The sequence below is a fragment of the Rattus norvegicus genome, chromosome 7, assembly GCF_036323735.1.
Source record: "Rattus norvegicus strain BN/NHsdMcwi chromosome 7, GRCr8, whole genome shotgun sequence".
NCBI classification, from domain to species: Eukaryota; Metazoa; Chordata; class Mammalia; order Rodentia; family Muridae; genus Rattus; species Rattus norvegicus.
In genome coordinates this window covers 45,462,876-45,481,144 of record NC_086025.1, presented here as the reverse complement: position 1 = coordinate 45,481,144, position 18,269 = coordinate 45,462,876, and the positions used below count along the sequence as shown (strand labels likewise).

The 18,269-nt window shown below is 37.6% G+C and overlaps 1 protein-coding gene across 13 annotated transcripts in view; it reads right to left on the bottom strand.

The window, feature by feature from the left end:
* Positions 1 to 986: 986 nt before the first annotated feature.
* Positions 987 to 18,269, bottom strand: part of Ppp1r12a (protein phosphatase 1, regulatory subunit 12A) — a 111,237-nt gene continuing 93,954 nt past the window's right edge. For 12 of the 13 annotated variants that reach the window (XM_006241311.3, XM_006241315.3, XM_063262871.1 and 9 more), the window contains 7 exons: positions 16,589 to 16,654; positions 13,416 to 13,432; positions 12,017 to 12,152; positions 11,403 to 11,507; positions 8,672 to 8,719; positions 6,283 to 6,333; positions 987 to 3,408 (listed from right to left, as the gene is read on the bottom strand). In XM_006241311.3, coding sequence (XP_006241373.1) covers positions 3,322 to 3,408; positions 6,283 to 6,333; positions 8,672 to 8,719; positions 11,403 to 11,507; positions 12,017 to 12,152; positions 13,416 to 13,432; positions 16,589 to 16,654 — 510 coding nt within the window. In that variant the 3' untranslated portion in view covers positions 987 to 3,321. The remainder of the gene's footprint in view (positions 3,409 to 6,282; positions 6,334 to 8,671; positions 8,720 to 11,402; positions 11,508 to 12,016; positions 12,153 to 13,415; positions 13,433 to 16,588; positions 16,655 to 18,269) is intronic. The other variant, NM_053890.2, reaches the window with a different exon arrangement.

The following is an 18,269-nucleotide window of genomic DNA, read 5'->3' as shown; positions in this document are numbered from 1 at the left end:
TGTCTTTGACTTCTTTGCCTGCTCCTAGGACCCTTTTCCTCTTACTGGGTTGCCTCATTCAGCCTTGATATAAGGGTATGTGCCTAGTCTTATGAGAAACGAATAAAAGAAAGCCAAGCCGAGCTGAGCCGGGTCGAGTCGAGCAGAGCAGAGCAGAGCAGGTCCAGTTTAGAGGGAAGAATCTGGCTGCACATTCTCTCTCTCATGCAGCAGCTTCAGTGCACGCTGGCGTTGGAATCCCTGGCTGTCTCAGATAAGCCAGGAAGACTAAGTGGTGATGCTTTCCTCTTCTGCTTATTTGAGACAGGGTCTCATGTGGTATGGGCTGGCTTCAAGCCTGCTGTGTAGTTAAGAGAAACCTTGGACACCCTGTCCTCCAGCCTCCATTGTTCAATTCTTAGGCTGTAGGTGTATGCCTCCATGCCCAGCAGTGGGAATAAAGCGTTAGGTAACAGAACCAAGAGCCTTAATGCGGAGCAAAGCCCCACGTCACTCTTCGTGGGCGTCTCCTCTCAGGTGCTTCTGCAGATCCTCTCTTCCTTGTGGCTTTCAAGATAGTTGCATATGAACTGTTTTCCTCCATCGTTAAAAACAAGAGGGATAGACATTGTTGTGAACAAAAATCCACAAAGTATTGGAAATCTGGAGAGAAGAATTTGGTTTACTTTAGGTTCCCTACCTAAAGACCCACATGAGAAGGAGAAGGTAAACGTGCAACGTGGCCACTGAGAGCTGTGCTCGTAGACTGAACCCTGGACAAACCTAAGATGGGAAATAAACTAATAGTAACGGGAAAAGCTTAAAATTCCCGTGGAATAGTAACTTCATGTATGTTCTTAAGCCTGAGTTTACAGCTAAGGAAAAAAACAGAAGTTTGGTTTGAAACACTGCAAATGTTTATGGAATGGAGTCTCACGCTACAGAATAACTGGAATCTCAGTCACCAGTATTTTTATCCACTCAGCATAAAAAACTAGCTCTCAGACTCTGCACACAGATAGCTTTATGTAAAATACATAAACATTTGTCCAAATTGGTACACGTATTGCATAAATATGGCAGTTAGGTTCGCATTTACAGATAAGCATGTACATTGCTGTGCAAATTATCACAATATTACAATTTCAAAAATTATTCAAACTGGTATCCAAGTAAAGCATTTAGTGAAAAAATACCCATGCAGAATTTAAATATCTCAGAACAAAATCTAAGCTGTTTTCATTAAAAGTTCACACATTTAAAATAGTTTTATTCATTTTATTTGTATATGTCAAAATACATTTTTTTATTTCCAAAATAGTGGGTTTTGCAACTAGTTTCATGCAGAAACAAGGTCTGCTCAGTACTACCAATAAAGTCAATATAGCACAGTAGCTGTTCAATTGTAGATACAAAGAATAAATAACCTAAATACAAAACACTAAAATATTAGAAACATGTATTTAATCACTCTTCACAGGCATCCAGACCTCACAAATAGAAACCACAGCATGCCTAACTGTTGTGCACGCAGAACATGTGGCAGTCACTCAAACTCATCAATTATCTGCGCATTTTACCTTCTCATTAGACCATGAAATACTCTGTATTCAGACCCACCATTCATACAGTTCAAATATAACCAAAAATAAAATCCTCACACCTATCCTTGTACCTTTAAAGTCAAGAATCCTGAGCTTGGTAGTAAGAGTATAACCTTAGATCTTCATAAAACCAATCAAGAGAGAGAGGACTTAAATTCTACTTACCAAAACACCCTCTCCCAACCCCAAAGTAATCTAAAATAGGCAGTAGAACACAATGACCTTTTAAAATGAAGGGGTACAAATTCACATTTAATATAGTATACAATACACTTAATAATACAGTCAGCTGCTAAGCTTTACAATGTACAATTTATTCAAATGGCTGAACTGTTCAGTGGTTAAGGAGACAGTTATGTGCCAGGAAGATGTAATATTTTTTTGCATGGTTTGATGAAAATAGAAAAGTTATTTGTTCAAATAAATGCCACTTTAATTATGGACTTCCTTTTGCTTAGTTTTTTCCTTAAAAAAAGGCCACTAAAATGTATAAAAATGGTCTGAACATGAAGGTGGTATCAAAGCTGATGCCTCTTCACATGGCATTAACAGTGCACTTAACATCACTCACAGATGAAGTCTGCAAAGGCTTCCACACCACTATTTTGGCTAGCACAACAGTTTTAGACAGCACTCAGATAAATATAGGCATGTGAAATGTGAAGCAGTTATCTTATGCAACTTTATAATTAGGTTTGAATACTACCAAATGAAAACAAAAGTCAAAGCACTTTACAGTAGAAAAACTTGTAAAGATAGGACTCCATCAACCGTGAACTGCTGAGGTCCTCTGCCCCACTGTGACAAGCTGTTTTACACACCATGTGGAGTCGCCTACTGTGCACTAGCAGACATCTGAATTAAAAAAATGGTCAAGCATGCCATGTGGTGGTCTAAAAAATCAAAACAATACACTTATTTATATATACAGCGTCACTCAGTACCTGCTAAAATGAATGTGAAGATTACAGAATCTAGCATCTTATACTACAATAAAAAACAAAAAGTGACGGATGAGGGCAGAAGATAGGACTCCCAAGATCAGATCTCAATGGACGTCAAAGCAGTCATGTAGGAAATGGATGCGTATTGCACAAACAGTGACAGCAAGTGTTCCACCGAGCACTTCAGTTCCAGGTGGCAGACACACATCGGCCTAACACGTGACAAGATGCTCGGAGAGCAAAGTTTTCTGTAAATGGGAAGGCTGTGAACATAGAGAGCTGACACGAGGAAGGAAAAAATGCAAACCCAAATGCAGATGTAAAGCAAACAACTTAAATATGGAGAAACTAGAAACTGTGGCACATCAAAAAGAGAAAAAGAAAATACCAGCAATAACGACAACAAACAAACCTGTTGACTAACTGTCTTCTGTGAGAGCTGGAAGTTTTTGTTGACACAAAAGTATTTATGTACAACTAAGGCTTACTGGTTAAATATCTGAGGCGTATCTGGCCTTGAACACTTTCTTTATTTGCTGGAGCTGTAAACAAGTTTTCTCAGTCATTGAAAAAAAAATCTTCTCAGCAGCGGCTTTAACATGAAACAATGGTCTTGATAACCAAGGGGGTGGGGCAGAAGATTAAACGAAACAAAACTCCTAGATAAGAGGGCGTTTGGCAGGATATCGGAAAATGACAGTCTCCAGGGGTTCTTTCTGGCGTCCAGTGACTGCCAATGTGGTCCACTGGGGAGTGTGTGCAAGTCCCGCTGCTTCGCTTGTGTGTTTTCTGTCCTACTTGGAAAGTTTGCTTATAACTCTGATCAAGGCCCCATTTTCATCCTTTAGCCTCTGGTTGTCTGCTTTTAAGTCTGGTAACATCTATGAGGAGAAAAACAATACATTTCAGTACAAAAGGCAAAGCAACTTCTTCGCAAATGTTACAAAGTCACCACAAAACAAATGATCAATCTTTGTCAGTTATATGTGTTTCTAATATCTAAAACATGTACCACGAAGGAAAGAACACTGCTTATAAGCTAATTAGTTTAATAAACGATGGAATGAAAGTTTATCTCTCAAAATGATCCACTTGAATCACTAGACTACTTGGTTTTATGACTCACAAGCATGTCGTATTAGAGCAGCCATGACATGAAGCCTCTTGTTAGGACAGAATCATAAAGTGAGTTCCTTCCATAGCTCCTATCAACACCGAAGCCAGATAACCCTACCACTAAGCTAAGGGCTCATTCTGAATTATTAATAAAATGTGTAAAGTACTCATTCATAGGACCAAGCCTGATGGCCTAATAGTGTCTAATCCAAGAGAGGCACACATTAAATGGAAATCATCAATGTATATAAAGTAGTATATATTTTTTAAAAACCAATTCAATAGTCTCTTGTTATACAGACAAACTAAAGGCGAGGGTGGGGATGTTAGAAATCTACTTTCTACTGAGGGTAACTGCAACTATGCCCTTTGGCAGGTTGACTAGGAAATGAAATAGTTTTTATTTTGGACATTAAATTGTATTTTCCAAAAATATTTAATATTCTCTCTCTCTCTCTCTCTCTCTCTCTCTCTCTCTCTCTCTCTCTCTCTCAGTATTTAGAATGTCCTGTGACACTGGTCATTAGGGAGAACAAACTTGCAACACTACTTGTCCAAGTCATGCCTACGAGAAGGATGACTGCTACAGCGAACCACAGTCCGTCCTGAGCTCAGTGTCAGGGATAAGCCAGAGTGCAGAGGCAGCCAGCGAGATGGCACTGCACAGTGAAGAGAGGATGAACGTTGGCTGCTCAGCACAAACCACACTGCTTCAAATGCAGATAAAGCTGGCCCAATATTCAGCTTAATTTGGATGTTACTTTGTTTGTACTTCATACAATAAATACTAGATAAAATCTAAATTGTTTGAAGCAAAAGAAATAACAGTGAGCTTTATAAAGGACAAAGAAGTCTTTTAATTCTTAAATCACTCCCTGTACAATTGTACTGTGGTTTATCAGTTGTGATATGCAATTAGTGATAATTTTAATGTTCTGAGAAGCCATGCATAATTAAACAGTTATCTATGTGATAGTTCTGGACACATGGTATTAATTTGTAGTTGTGAGCTTTTACAAAAACACGCTTACTAACATAAAAACACCCGCCTGGCTCTACCAAGAAGAAATGATGAAACTATAAGTTACAGGCTCACAGACTGCAGTTGCCTAGAGAACCCTGAGCGCTTGGCTACCACTCTGGTCAAGGCCCTATTCTCAGCCAGCAGCCTCTCATTTAGCTCTCTCAGAGGTTCAATTTGGTTTATTTGGTGCAGGTTCTGCAGGAATCAGAACATAAAGAAAAAAGAGTAGAAAATAAGAAAATACTCAAAAGTACAATAAGAACATAAAGAATCACAGGAAATGAATAAAAAAATGAAAATTTAAAGGAATACTCCAACGCATTTAGAACAGTAAACAATTTGCTAAAATTCCATGTCAAGCTAGGCAATACATAACAAAAAACAGGAGATTTGTTTCTATTTTTCAAAGCTAGTTAAAGAAATAATGGTCTAATTACAAACTAATTCGGTGAAATGTTTAAAACTTGAAATTCTAATTTTATAAGCATAATTCTGAGGTGCTGATAAGGGTATTGTTATTTTATACTACAAATTATGAGACAAGACACACACATATATACACAAATATAAATTATATATAAATAAAAAAAAAAGTGCTAACAGTTAGCTAGACCATTTTGTCCTTCACTCTCAGGTCATTACTTTACTGTAACCCTGAAGACCAAATGGAGGACCTTTAGGGTTGGCAAGTCCTCTACAACCGAGTTATATTCCCAGTTTTAGTATCTTTTTAAAAAGAGGTATCTTATTTTTAAAGGAGATTATTATATTTTCTTGTTCCCCTCTATAGAAATACTGAACTACAAATGGAAATATGCAGAATTAATAAACCTTACATCCTATAACTACTTAATTATTTTATTCTTGGATATCAGAAGCACCATATAAATTGATTAGTAATTCCAAACCCATGGTCACCAGATGAAGTGACTCCCACTTTTAATCTCAGTACTTGGGAGGTAGACACAGGAGGATCTCTGAGTTCAAGGTCAGCTTGGTTTATATAGTGAGTTCCAGGACAGTCAGAGCTACATAGTGAGGCACTGTCTTTAAAACCCAAACCAAACCATACCCATTGTCATCACACAGATGGCACCGGTTAATTTCAGGAGGTGAGAAGACAAAACAGACATGAATATTCAGAAGGGAACTTGTAAGGAAAAGAGCAGGGGGATGTCGAATGGGGAGTGACACAGGAGAAGGGGGGGATGGTAGTAACCAGAATGAATCATAAACAGATATAAAACTCTCAAAACATTAATAGAAATTATAATATGAAGATGCTCTTGGGTTGCCAAGATGGCTCAGGGGTAAAGGGTTTGCCTCCAAGCCTGATGGCCTGAGTTCAGATCCCAGGATCCACATGGTGGGAGGAGAGAACTGACTCCTTCCTCTGACCTCAACACTCACATACAGCATGGGCATCCATATAAATATAAACATAAAACATAAATACGTAAGTGGGAAATGTGGAAAAAGGTTTTGCGTTTGAATTCCTCTTCCAGACTCTGAGAGCTGGATGCAGCAAGAGCACATGAGTAGAGAGCGCACACGTGGCCATCAGACGGAGAGCATGAACAGGAGGAAGCAGTGCTCAGCAGCACGGCTCGCTTACTTTGAGCTCCTCTTCCATCTCAGATATTCTTCTTTCTAGAGCTCTTCGTTCCTAGGTTAATGGAAGAGACCAACGTTACTCAGTTACACGCACACTGTCTCGAGTGTTGTGACGTGGTGACACTTCAGCATTAAGACACAATCAAGAGCAGTGAACAACAGGTGTGATGCTGGTGCTGTGTAGGAGCCCCCAGACTGGGGAAGAGCTGAGTCTTGTCAAACGCCTCCCACAGGCGCTCTCTAATGCTCTGCCTTTCCAGTAGGGTGTTACACAGCATGTTCAGTCAGTGTTGTCCAGTTCAGACAGACAGGATAGAGTGAGCCAATCTCAAGGTTGAGGACTAGATAGAAGAGAACACGCACACACAAAGATGCACTTCTACTACAGTGTCAGGAGCAGAGGGGCAAGCAGACGTGCCTAAACGAGGTGTGCTTTCCGATTACAAACGGATCCCAGAGAAGCTCACTTTCTCCGCTCACAGCGTCTACTGTGAGTTAGTTGTTCGGTTCACTCTACAGCTATACAAATTTAGTCATACAAGTTGGTTGATACTGTGTGTAGCATGAATGCAGTGAATACAGGAGAGTAACTACAGCATTTATTTTAAATCCATTTCAAAGAGTGGCAGGCAAAGCCAACAAACAACGTATTATTAAAGTGTCCTGTTTCATTTCCCCTTAGATAATAAGCATTTCTAAAGTGTTAAGCCAAAGCAAGCAGCAGTCACTGATGAACTGTAAAACTGGTTAGGTCATACCGCCCAGAAGATACTGACTCTTGCCGGTCACCTTTCAGATACAAACCATTTACATTTAGTTTAACAACACTGAAACTATTTCAATGACATTCCTTCCCAGATTAACAATGAGTGTTAATATTTAGTAATGTAGTACAATTATTATAAACGTCATGTGTTTAGGGCAAGTGCTTTAAAAAAAAGGGATGGAGGTCCACTTATATCAACATGCTTAAAAATTATTACAGACATAAATGTTACTTTATAAAAGACCCTCCCTCTAGCTAAGAACACAACCGTGACATATTCACACAGACACAGTACTTCTCAACACACCAGCAATTAAAGCTTCATATTTGTTCCTTACAACTTTGTAGCGCGCGCGCGCGCGCACACACACACACACACACACACACAGACATATAATCTCTTTTGGACTGATAGGCAATTCTCACACAAACTTCAATTTTACCAGGTGTATTTAAGATTTGAGATCAATTATAGGGGCAATATTGGAACACTCTTCCCATCTTCCTATCTTCCTAGCTCAAAGAAACTGTTAACAGTTTGAAAACCGTACACGTGAGCTGCTTAGTATAGTGTTTGCCTTATACATGGAGAACGCCAAAGAGACATTAACACTAATTAAACTGTAATCACCAAAGCCTATAAATAGGAGTACATTAGCTACTTTGTAATTTATCTGCATTTGACAATCAGAAACAAGGTCACGTGAGAACAGAATATAAACAACAGGCACTAAATTAGCAATTTCCTATACTTGGTAATATCACTGATGATTTTACTTCTTTTCTGTGCTTAAATTTGTGTAATAATCACTGACTTTGTAAGAAATAGTCTTCAAAGTGTTGTTGTGAAGCAAATACAAACTTTATTCTATTTCAGTATGTTTTCCATATCAACTATACAGGTAGAACTGATCTTAGTCGCCCTATATGTTTTAAGGATAAAATCCAGTGTTATATATTAGTAGATATGCAGCAGTATGAACGATATGCAATAATATTAAATTAAGAAAATACATAAGTCTGAACTTTCAGCAACTACTAGTTACATCAATCTTTAAAAAGGCATCTAAATACTGTATTAAAATTTGCTGAAATCATAATAAAAGAGGAACTATTGTATAGAACAATTCAATAAACACCACAGATACTGACTGTAGTATATTTTATTTTATTCTGTACCATTTTATTATTTGTCAAGAAAAGTCAAATTGGTAATTTAAAAAAAAATGTTGGGGAAGAACAATGCTTCCATATCAGCTGTTTCTGATATGTATTCTTTGTCTTCAAGATGCATCACAGTAACCACAATATGTATTTTTTTTTCTGCACCCTGTAAGTCTAGCTGCTACATTATATAGGTGTCCTTTCACCATCTGGATCACTGTTACAGTCTCCAGTTTTCAGACTATTCTTATGGCCATGTCTCGACCCTGGAGCAATAATAATAACTGGAGAGAAATACAAGTAAAATACCTCAACCAACAAAAGTATTGTAAAAAACAAAAACGATATAAGGGTTTCCTCTATCAACATTTCTTCTACTACCCAACTACTATCTACAGAAACAAACCAAATCTACTGCCACTCATCCAAACACTACTGATTCAGTAAGAGGGACACTTACCCTTTTTTCCATCTCCAATAGTGACCTGTCAGCAAATCGTTCTTGTCTCTGTAATATATAAATTAAAACCAGATGTAGATACAATAAGGATGAGGGATACAACGTAACTAACTCTCCACTGGTAGATGTTATAAAAAAAATAACAATTTTCAGGTGGCATTATACATATTCAGGTGCTATAATAAGCAAATTTAAATAAAGAAATAAAAATCAATAAGAGTTATGTGCTGAAACAATAAAAGTGGTGTTTAAGAATGGACAGTCCTCATAGCTGTCATTTCACATAGAGTGTGAAAAGGAGCACCTTCAAGGGCATGACGAACATCACAGCCTTCCCTCAGATGCTTACTTCCTTCTTAATCCATCAGAAAAATTGATTGTAATCTGATTGATCAGATTCCAGAACCCTGAATAAAGGAGGCTTATTAGCAGGTTGAGTGGCTTTGCAGGAAGCAACTGGACAACAGTGCCTCAGCAGGTCACTCAGAGATTTGCTTCTCTTACTACAGAATTAGAAATCTGTATGTATCTATGGTTGCAAGACAATATCTTTCTTATCTTTCAGACCCAGACAAAAGCCACTTTCTACTACTGAGCTACATCCTTAATACCTCCAAGCCCGACTCCAAGGCATTCTTCTATAAACTATAAGCTAGTGACCGATACTATGCATTAAGACCATGTCCAGTTAGTTACTTTACCAATCAGATCCAGATGGGGTAATAACTGATTATTATCAATTTTCCTCTCCTACAGAGTTTGAGTAAGAAATAGGATTAATCAGAATTAACCCAACAAGAAAAATTAGGTGACAAAAGGACACAGAAAAGGAGGAGCACAGACAGATAAGCAAGTTCAGCAGCGAGCACAAAGCTTAGCTGATTCACCATGTAATAGGGCATCATCACTCCAGGTAAACAGAAAGTGGTGACTTTACTGAGAAAACATGACCATATCCATAGAACTAAAACAATGTTCTGTGTACTTGCTATATGCTCAAAGCCTGGTACTTATGCAGCCCGAAGGGCAATCCAAGTTCTTTCAACACCACACTATGAAGTGTGCTACTGCTTTCTATCTTCCTTTTCTGTTTATCTTTAAAATAAGCCTCTTAAAAGACTGCACCTTTTAAATGACTCTGGAATTTAACACAGCATCTGTTGTGCATAGACAATTGCTTTATACACAGCAGTTGTTAGAAATGAGAGGGGAAACAGCCAGCAACAAGAGTTCACTACAGAAAATGAACTTTAAGAAAGAAAAGGCAGGCATAGAAGTGGGCTAAAAAGGAAGCAGGTAGAATATTTCATAGAGACGAACAGACTATTTTAGATGAATTCTTTCAAGCTCCAAACTAATAATTGCTTAACAAGTTTGTTTTCTTAAGAATTAAAGCATTCCTTAGAGCGTTTTAACAGAGATTTCTGTAAAAGTCTTCAAGATATAAAATAGGCAGCTCCTTATTATTATTATTATTATTATTATTATTATTGCTATTATTATTTGTTTTCTTGTTTGTTTAAAATGATGAGGCAAAGGAGGAAGAGATAAACTATTATTTCTCAAATATAGTGTTCCATGGGACAAGACCTTGGGAAGTAATTCCAAGTCTCTAGGCACAAAAATCGGAGCATTGTCATCTCTAAGTTGCTCCTCAGAAATAAGTTAAAAAAAGAGTAAATGTTACCACGCATGGTTACACAGAAGAGTTTTCTGAAGAGACGGGACACACACACACACACCCCACGACAATGATGACAATGACGACGACGACAACAAGATGGTGACAGAGAGAGCAGGATAGATGGTGTGAGCTCCTTCAGAGGTCACAAGAGGGGAGTATCAGATACTCTGTACCTGGTATTTACAGGCAACTGTGAGACACTGGGGAGTTAGGGACTGAACTTGGATCCTTAGATTAGCAGAAAATATGCTTAACTGATGAGCTAAATAAATCACTTTTACTTGACCATGAACTCTTTATAATACATATATATACATACATACATATGTGTTTTCTCTGCATGTATGTCTGTGTACCATGTGCCCAAAGTGCCTGTGGGGGTCAGAAGAGGACATTGGGTCTTCTGTGCTGGAGTTACAGACCATTGTGAACCACCATGTAGATCAGTAGTTCTGAACCTTCTGAATGCTGTGACCCTTTAATACACACCATTCCTCATGTGGTGACCCCAACCATAACATTACTTTTGTTATTTCATGACTGTAATTTGCTACTGTTATGAACTGTAATGTGAAATCTACATTTTCTGATGGCTGTAGGTGACCCTTGTGAAGGGATCACTTGAAGGGGTTGTGACCCACAGGTTCAGAAGCTTTGATGTAGCTGCTGGAACCCAAATCTAAGTCCTCTGGAAGAGCAGCCAGTGCTTTTACCACTGAGCCATCTCTCCAGCCTCACACACTAAGTACTACAAAGAAATCTGAGACATTGCAAATATATGCAGCTCTGACATAGAGCTTTAGGGCTCAATTTTCTGCATCACAAAAAACCCTTGAATTCTTTCTTTATGACTTTACTTCTGTATTTTCATATTCCAGAAACCAGCTAACTTTTAATTATGCTGATCCCCTCTTATTCCTAAATAAAGCATTATAAATAACCGAATATATGTTTAGAATTAATATTACAGAAAAATAGATGTAAAACTTTTAAGTATACTAAACCACCCTGTTATCTGGAGAGTAACAAAGAGAAAAAGGTACAAACCTGGGTAGCTTTTTCCAACTGCAACTTTAGATCCGTTAGTTCCATATTTGTGTCATGTAGCTGTGCCTTTAGTTTTTCATTTTCAGCTAAGATTTGTTCATAAAGCTAGAAAAATTAACAGATTACTTTTGTTGCTTTACTGAAGAGACCTCATTGACTATAATATTAAAATAGAAAAATTAATGTAGATGTTTCCTATAAAGAATATAGCGAAAATATATTCTAATTATTTAAATACAAGTTGCTTAGAAGTAATTTGCAAGTTTGAGGCTAATAAATAGCCAAGACTGTGTCTAGACAACAACCAAAACTCAAACGAGAAGACAGTGAAACACAGTGTGTGAGCACAGACTCCCACTGCGCCCTTCTGAACAGCCTTTCCAGTTCATTCCAGCAAAACAACACAACAAATGTAAAGCCCTGGGTATGTTTTCCTCTAGGACATGGCTAGTCACATGTTACCTACTATTAGCTGTCAGAAACTAATAGTAAAATAAGTTATTTCAAAATACTGAATTCTTTATAAGCAAGATTTTCAGAAATGTTAAAATATAAGTAGCGTGCGCGCGTGTGCACTCACACACAGTACAAAAACAACTAAGTAACCCAAATACCTTTTTGAAGTCAGTTGAGTCATCCTTTTCTAGTCGGCTACCATATGGTTTCCTTTCTTCTAAGTAACTGTATGAGGCAGAACGACCCAGCAAGGAGTCATACCGATCGCTTGATGACGTGGAACTGCTGTCATACCTTCAAAGGTTGAGTTGAAAACAGAAACTTTATATAGTCTTCCACAAATTATGTAAGTACACCTTGATCTTCCCAGGTGGTAAGTAATAGTCTTTGTAAGCTATTATCAATTTTGTGATATACAATAAATGGGAAGTTATTCTTAATTTCTATATATAAAAGTCAAAGGTATTTTCTTTTTTTTTTTTTTTTTGGTTCTTTTTTTCGGAGCTGGGGACCGAACCCAGGGCCTTGCACTTCCTAGGCAAGCGCTCTACCACTGAGCTAAATCCCCAACCGTCAAAGGTATTTTCAATCATTCTCAATTATTTAAAGTTTTAAATGACCTTTTCATATTTTATCACATTGTAACAATTTACACCATGACTCATTATAGTCTAACTGGTGACACCTTCCCTTCTTTTTGTAGCATACAGTAATGTTTAAAATGGTGCCATCTTAGATTGATGAAATAAGGAGTGATTCCCTAAGTGTTAAAGAGGAAGCGTGCTATCAGGAACTGTGCTTCTTTGGTTATTTGGTTCAGTGCTACTGCTACACTTCAGTTCGAAGAATAACCAGCACATAACATTTATTCTCAGTCTCACAAGCTTTGGTCAGCAGCTGTGGGCAAGGGACACGGAGCAAGACGACAAGGCTAGAGTGATCTTGAGCTAGATGATGTGAAAAATGCCTTCACTCATCCATTTTCTTTTCAGGAGAGGATGCTGAATACTTAAGTCAATATTTTTCTGGCTGGGTATGGATTTTTATCAGTTTCTGATACCATTAACGAGATCATTAATGTTGAAATAAGAAACATGGAAAAGCCTAAGAAAACGGAATACTACACAGAGATTTGGGACCATCCTTCACAATAACTTATAATGACCAATGAGTTAAAAGTGATACCTCTTAACACAAAAAACTTAACAGTGATTAGGTCGTCATACTTAATTTAAAAAAAAACTGTATTTTCAAAAATTGCTCTTTTGTACGTGTGTGTAGATGCCACAACTGCATACATGCACAAGGCAGAGGACAACTTGAGAGACTTGGTTCCCCCTTCCACTGTGTGGGTCCTGTCGATTGATTTAGGTTGTCAGGCTTGGCAGCAAGAACTTCACCTGCTGAGCCATCTTCCAGCTTAGGTCACCTATGATTTTTCAGATTTTTACTGCCCATTTAATGCTATAAATCTACAAATCCGTAAGCATACAGCAACATATTTTTTTATTAACAGTAAAAATGAGAAAAAATATCAGGAAAAAAGATTAAACATACCTGGAAACAGAATCCGTCTAGAAAATAAAAAACAAAGACCAAAAAGCATATTAAACTTTGTTCTTTCATTAAACTGTTAACTGAGATTAACAAGGACAACCTAATGTATCAATGATGTTCACACTACTAAACTTATTCACCACTCATGCTTTCTTTTAAGTATGCTTATTTTAAGGGAGATTAGGGAATACAGAACTTTTGCATGTTAAAAACAATATAATTTCATTTGGAAACATTTTCTGTTGCGTGCCTGTAAAACTGAGAATACTTATTGTTTAGCTAGAAGAAAAGTAAAAAGGACTAAGGACTCTGCGCTGCTGAGGGTCACTCAGTGCGAGAAGTGACGTCAGTGCAGATTTACTTGCAAGCACTCAACTCATTCTTATTTTTAAAGACATTAATATGAGGCAACCAAATTGGTATCATGCTCTCTATAGAAATACACACACACACACACACACACACACACACATGTAATTCTAAACACCTAGATTTATATTTCTTTAAGATTTAGCAATTAAGCCATATGAAATATGACTATTTCCAGCATGTATCATTGAAGTTCCTATCGTTTTAACACGAAATGATTGCTAAGATTAATAATCTTAATTGGGATTATACTGGCTGGCATTTTTTCCCCCGTGTCAACTTGACACAGCTGGAGTCAACAGAGAGGGAGGAGCCTCATCAGGTAAGGAAATGCCTCCATGAGATTCAGCTGTAAGGCATTTTTATCAATTTGTGATGAACTGGGGAGGGCACAGTCTATTGTGCGTGGTGCCATTCCTGAGCTGGTAGTCCTGTGTTCTATAAGAGAGTAGACTGAGCAAGCCAGGAAAGCAAGCTAGTAAGCAGCATCCCTCCATGACCTCTGTATCTGTCCTGACTTCCTTCAATCTTGTGGAAGTGTAAGCTGAGTAAACCCTTTCCTCTCCAACTTGCTTTCGGGTCATTGTGTTTCACTGAAGCAATAGGAATCCTAACTAAGACAGAGATAAATGTAAACTTTTTTGGGGGGATTATTTACTTTCCTCTTTAGTACTTACATTTTTTTTTTTTTTTTTTTTTGGTTCTTTTTTTCGGAGCTGGGGACCGAACCCAGGGCCTTGAGCTTCCTAGGCAAGCACTCTACCACTGAGCTAAATCCCCAACCCCAGTACTTACATTTTTATTTTACTGACTTAACCTTCAGGTTTTAAAAACATTTATCTCCTTTAAAAAATTTTAAAGATATTAAATTCTATAAAATGTTCAGACAACTAAAATATGTACATGTCACATTTATTACTAGTTTTGATGACTGAGTCTAGCAATCAGGAATCACTCAAATTCTATGTCTTTAGGAATCATGGTGTTAGCATTAATTATTTTTTAAGCTAAATTGTAACCTCCAAACTCCATAAAATTTACTTTCTAAGTAATTTTAAATTAAAAATTTAAATTATTTAAATTATGTACAACACTAGTATTATGTATGCTCAGGATGCCATAAGATTCAACATACACACAACCATCTCTCTTTCTCCATCCGCCCAGTCCTGGTGAGCAGTCTTGAGTTTCCATTTCCTGAACTTGACGCTGTTAGACTGCAAAAACTTAACCATATAGTATGTTTTTCTGTGTGGTGCTTAACTTCATTTGGCATACCCTTGCTCCCTATTTAAATTTTGTCCAAATATAAATATCCTTTACATCTTTTTGAGTACTAAGTTCATATAATGCTTATAGTATACAAAGTTCTGTGCTTTCCCATCTATTCATCCAACTGCTAATGAATCTGTACATAAAATGTCCACACAAACAATAGAAACTATGCATATACATTTTGTTTCTCTAGTTTAAATGTTTTATTTTTACCAGCAATGTTACAATGTATTTTCCATAAAGTTATCTTTATATACTTTATTTACAACCTTGGGAATAAATATCTAGATGTGGAAACAAGTTCAAAAACCTTAACATATTTTTCTTTGAAAAAGAAATTATGCATGTATGAATGTATGTATGTTATAATAGTATAATGTAGCTGTCCTCAGACACACCAGAAGAGGGCATCGGATCTCTTTACAGATGGTTGTGAGCCACCATGTGGTTGCTGGGAATTGAACTGAGGACCTCTGGAAGAGCAGTCAGTGCTCTTAACCACTGAGCCATCTCTCCAGCATCTGAACATTTTCTTAAGGCTTCTGACATCTACTTTTAAATTAAATTTGATAACGATGCTGCTGCTGTATGTGTGCAGTGGCAGTGGTGGGCTTCTTTCCTTCTACCATTGGGTTTCATGGATCAAAGTTAGGTCATCAGACCTGTGTGGCAAGCGAGTTTCCCTGCTCAACTTCTCAACTCGGTACTAATTTACTCATTATGCTGTCTGTTTACCCTCTAGCCTAAGGATCAAAAGACTCTTGAGTCAAACTAGGTATACTTGGATCTAGAAGCCATGTGCAGTCAGTCTGTCACTTTGTCCAGGACAACAGCTGCTATTTCACACAGCTTCACACTCCTGTGAGCCTAAGGACATGCAACAGCTCTCTAGGAAGGCTCCACAGCAGAAACGAGGGCGAGCGGCTGCACTAGCCACCAGAAGCCTTTAGGCTGTAGGACGCCAGTTCCCAGCACACAGGCAAAGCTGTGTGAGCAGAGCCTTTTCATCTTTTACCATCCTGGACAGCCAGCAGGGATGCAGGAGGATAAGATCACCACAGGGAAGGGCTGCAACTGCATGCTAAGAAGGCGTCTTTCCAGACAAAAGTTGATTGTGTGATGCAATTAAGGAATGATTAATAGAAAAAAAATCCTTTCAAGAATCCACTCTAGACACATATAAACAAAGTCAGAGGTGCATTTTTCTTTACATTACAACTTTGCCAACTTCAGAAATAAAACTCAGCATCTCTGACTTCTAGATCTCTGCCACTTGTGAGTACACTTATTTCACTTTTTCCTTCCTTCCTTGTAAATTTAAGTTTTCTGACAGTTGTTTGTGTAAAGCAACCCTCCTTCTATCACCTGTAAACTATTCTGTCCTATTCAACTCGCCCAACCAGAATCAAGCACCTGCTCACATGACCCACAGCTCTAAGCATGCTGCAGGCACAGTGCACAGCCAAGCAGGACTCAAATGGCACGCACGCAGGCACGTACGCAGGCACGCACGCACGCAGGATACTCACCTGAGTGTCCCTCTTGCTGGAGCCATCCTCGGTGTCTGACTGCCGCTCTTGCTCATTTTCATCACTCTAAAGCACATTGTCAGATTGGGTTACAAAAACAGACACATCGAATGCTTGGTATTTTTTACTTTTGGGATTTAAAATGATTCTGTGCAAAAATACACCATAAAGCTTTTTATGTGTGTTCAAATCTTTCTATATTAAAATCGTTAAACTAAATTCACTTTAAAGGAAACAAAACAATTTGCTTTTTTCCCTGTTGGTTCCTTACCATTCATTATCACTTAGGCATTATCTCCCCGTTTTCAAAACTTTTTTTTTTTTTTAAATTTTTAATCTGCCTTTAAGAGTGTCTGCCTGTATTTCAGAAGCTGTAAGTTATACTTTTGATATATGGCTACTTTAGGATAAACGCATATAATTTCTTAAATCTTTATTTTTAGTTCTATGAACCTTAAGTTCTACCTGGATAGTCTAAGTTTGTTTAAATAAAAGCGAAGAACAAAAAACCAAAACCAGTCACATACATCCTTGACTTTTGTCCTCATATATTATATAGCTCCTTTTATATTTTAAATTGTATATGCCAATGTGCACTACATGTAATTTCACTATTAATGAAAAAAAAAAAAACAAAAAAGAAAAGAAAACAAACAACCCCCCCCCCAAAAAAAAACCTAAGCCCCTAAAATTAAAAAGGCAGGTTAAAAAAAAGTTGACTAGGACGTGTTGTTTATAGGAAAAGTAAACTAAAAACAAAAGTTTGGAAAAGTTACATTATGAAGCCAGGCAGTGGTGGCTTTTTTTTAACACCTAGGAGGCAGAAGCAGGTGGATCTCTGACTTTGAGGACAGCTTGGTTTACAGGCTGAGTTCTAAGACAGCCAGAGGCACACAGAAAAATCCAGTCTCAAAAAACCCAAACCTCGTCTCCCAAAAAGTAGACTTTGTTCAGTGTAAGAGCAACATATGGAGACGTGTGGGTTAGTTCAATAGCTGGATTACCTTCAGTGGAGGAATGTACACAATTAGAGATTAAAATTTTTATAGCAAGTAAAGTAAATGTACTGCTAGATATGACAGCACAGATGTACTTCAAAACAATACAATTGTAAACTCAAATGCTTACATTTCAGAACAAGGACGATTAAAATATAAATGTTTTCTCATTAACAGTGCTACCCACATTTCTTCTATTGGCTAATAAACAGCAATATTAGGGTTATATTCTGAGATTCAGAAAAAGAAATTTATTTGCTTGTGGTACTGGGAATTAAACCTGTAGCTTTGCACATGCTGGGCAAATGACCTATCAAAACCCCTAGCCTGTAACTCTAGGTTGGAAGGTTTCCTTTTCATAAGACTCGTAATCTTGCATCACTTGAAGCAAAACGGGTTCTTTTATGTACAGTTATAAAAATAAGACTAAATGTAACGTATCTTTCTTTGAAGGGGCTACTAGCCTTTTAAAATAACGTGTACACCATACCCAATATCCATTATAATTATCCCAAAAGTGGAGTAGGATTTGATTCAGGTATTACACACTCTGCGCTGCTGAGGGTCACTCAGCATGAGAAGTGACGTCAGTGCAGATTTACTTGCAAGGACTCAACTCATTCTTATTTTTAAAGACATTAATATGAGGCAACCAAATGGGTATCATGATCTCTATAGAAATA